The sequence below is a fragment of the Hydra vulgaris genome, chromosome 10 (assembly GCF_038396675.1).
Source record: "Hydra vulgaris chromosome 10, alternate assembly HydraT2T_AEP".
NCBI lineage: Eukaryota > Metazoa > Cnidaria > Hydrozoa > Anthoathecata > Hydridae > Hydra > Hydra vulgaris.
Window position 1 is genome coordinate 9,914,961 of NC_088929.1, and position 2,540 is coordinate 9,917,500.

At 25.7% G+C, this 2,540-nt stretch overlaps 1 protein-coding gene across 1 annotated transcript; it reads right to left on the bottom strand.

Moving 5' to 3' along the window:
- Positions 1–291: 291 nt before the first annotated feature.
- On the bottom strand, positions 292–2,148 carry LOC105846366 (uncharacterized protein DDB_G0281497). Its single transcript, XM_065807225.1, has 4 exons — positions 1,951–2,148; positions 1,002–1,669; positions 618–722; positions 292–540 (listed from the first exon to the last, which is right to left on the bottom strand). The coding sequence occupies exons 1-4, from the start codon at positions 2,012–2,014 to the stop codon at positions 433–435; spliced, it is 945 nt and encodes a 314-aa protein (XP_065663297.1). The 5' UTR covers positions 2,015–2,148; the 3' UTR covers positions 292–432.
- Between the last annotated feature and the right edge of the window lie 392 nt (positions 2,149–2,540).

The window sequence follows — 2,540 nt, forward strand, 5'->3', positions numbered from 1 at the left end:
CTGCTTAAGAAATGAATCATATGCATAATTAACTTCTCGCAACTCTAAAATAAAATCCCAATTGATGTTATTTTTAAAAAATTTTTAAAATTTTTTAAGGAATTCTTATTGATCAGTCGCCTATAGATAGTCGTTTTAGACGGATATCCCCTAAGTATTATGTTATTAAAAACTAAGCAAGAGGGAAAATGATCAAGAATTTTGTTCCTCTTGTCGGCATGTTTAATGTTGAAATAAGGTTATATTATGTCAGAATAAGGTTATAATAATCAGAAAAAATTCAAGCTCAGCTTGATATCAAACAGAAAAAATAATTATAAAACTTATTTAAAAAATGACATCAAAAAAAGTTTTTGAACAATAGTTTGAATATACTTTCATGAGGTAAAATTTTTAAAAAAACACACACATGCGTGTTTGGCATTGACGAAATTACTTGAAGCAGAATTTTTTTGCGCAATTTTTCCAATGTTTGGCGCATTTAGTTATACCATTTGTTGCATCACTAAAACGTAAACAAGTTTCGAATTCGGGTTCACACTAAAAAATGTAAAAATGTTTTTATAAAAACTTCCCTTAAAAATTCACTTTTTGATTTACTTTTTTAAAACACTTACTTGATTTTCTTTTGCACAAAGTGATATACAACGTTTGAATTCTTTTTGAGACTTCACTTTACGCAAAGTAGTTTTTGCATGACACCAAGAACACGAGTTATAACACTATAATATATAATTATAAAATACTCAATTTACGCATAAAATAAATATTCGATTTACGCATAAATAAATAATCTAAAGCAAGTAAAATATAAAAAATTATACATGCATAATATAAAAAATCATAAATATAATAACATAAATAAATATAATTAGTTTTTAATTTTTTAATATTATCATAAAAATTTTGATTATCTATTTAAATATAATTTATATAAATAACCTAAATTGAAGTATAAAAAACAGAAACTAAAATTATAAAATCAAACATCTAAAACTTACTTTAGTTTGCTTATCAGTTGTTTCTTCGATCTCAAAATTAGGGTGTGATTTATCGTGGTGTGAATGATGACTTGATGAATGATGGCTGGCTGGATGACCATTTGACTGGTGTTTAGCAGAAGGATGATTTGGTTGAACAGTTGTAGTTGACTGTATAGCTGATGGTATTGTTAAATCATTTATTATATTGTTATCATTTAAAGGCTTGCTTGTTGAAACTTTTTTGTCATCAACATATTTTCCCTCACCATGTTTTGATGAAACATTTAAGGTATGATTTTCGTCACCATTTTTTAATGCTATGCTTGCACCCTGTTTCTCATCACCTTCCTTAGATGGCGGTTTTGATAACATGTTGGAATTGTGTTTCTCGTCACCATTTTTTGATGACATATTAGGCTCATGTTTCTCATCACCTTCCTTAGATAGGAGTTTTGATGACATGTTGGAGTTGTGTTTCTCGTCACTATTTTTCGTTGGTGAATTGGGTTCATGTTTTTCATCACCCTCCTTCAATGGCGCTTTTGTCTCATGTTTTCCACTGTCATTTTTAGATAGTTTGTTTTTTTCTCGCACGTCATCATTTTTTGATGGATATTTTGGAGGATGTATTACATCATCATATTTTGATGGCATATTTGAAGGATACTTTCCACCAGTACATTTAGCTATAATTTAAGAAATGTAAATATAAATCTGAGTATAGAAAAACATTAAAAGTTAGTTTTGTAAAGAAGGAAAAAAGAAATAAAATTATCACTTCGGCTTAAACTTCTTTTAGAAAATAATTATAAACAACTCTATGAAAGATTGGGTAACTCTACGAGAGGTTAGAAATAAACTCTACGAAAGATTTAAATAGTTTTCATATATATAAAAATAGCATTGATATTTTATAAAATTATATTATTTAAACTACAATTTAATTTAAAATTTTATTACTAAATACCTTCTAGGTCGCTAACAAAATACATTAAAGATAAAATCCAGAAACTGAATATTTTAAAATTCATTCTAGTCGAAGTTCAAAGCTTTTTAGCCCACCTATAAATTTCAAACAATATTCTTTTGATTTTATGGTTTTAAGTGAGTTTTTTTAAAAATGTGCAAAGTATGTCTTTATATTTTATTGAGTAAAACTCTAACTAGTTTGCAATGCAATCTAATTGTTTTCAATGCGTGCTTAACCAATCATATTGCTTTAACTGGTTTAGGTTTGTTACATAGTAATGCTTAATTTGTGATATCACCAGTTGTAAATGTTGTAACAAAAAGTTTAAAACTAAGTTAGATTAGTTGAATTTATCTTTTTTTATTAATTATATAATTTTTTTGGCAAAAACAAAATATAAATTATATTAAAAGTTAAGATTATTATTTCGCTAAATTTGAATTCTAAACTATTTTTTTAAAAATGTAAAAAATATTTCAAATTTTACAAAATTATTTTGAAATATTTACAAATTTCTGTACCATTTAGAAAAAAAATTTTCACAATTTAAAAAAGCAAACAGTAAACACAACTATATTATGAACAAC

Bases quoted from the DNA above. Each gene is read 5' to 3' on its own strand.
- LOC105846366 (XM_065807225.1), bottom strand. From the start codon at position 2,014: ATGAATTTTAAAATATTCAGTTTCTGGATTTTATCTTTAATGTATTTT. The intron at 1,670-1,950 runs GTATTTAGTAAT...CTTAAATTATAG, and splicing joins TTTTGTTAGCGACCTAGAAG to CTAAATGTACTGGTGGAAAG. The intron at 723-1,001 runs GTAAGTTTTAGA...TATATATTATAG, and splicing joins CAACTGATAAGCAAACTAAA to TGTTATAACTCGTGTTCTTG.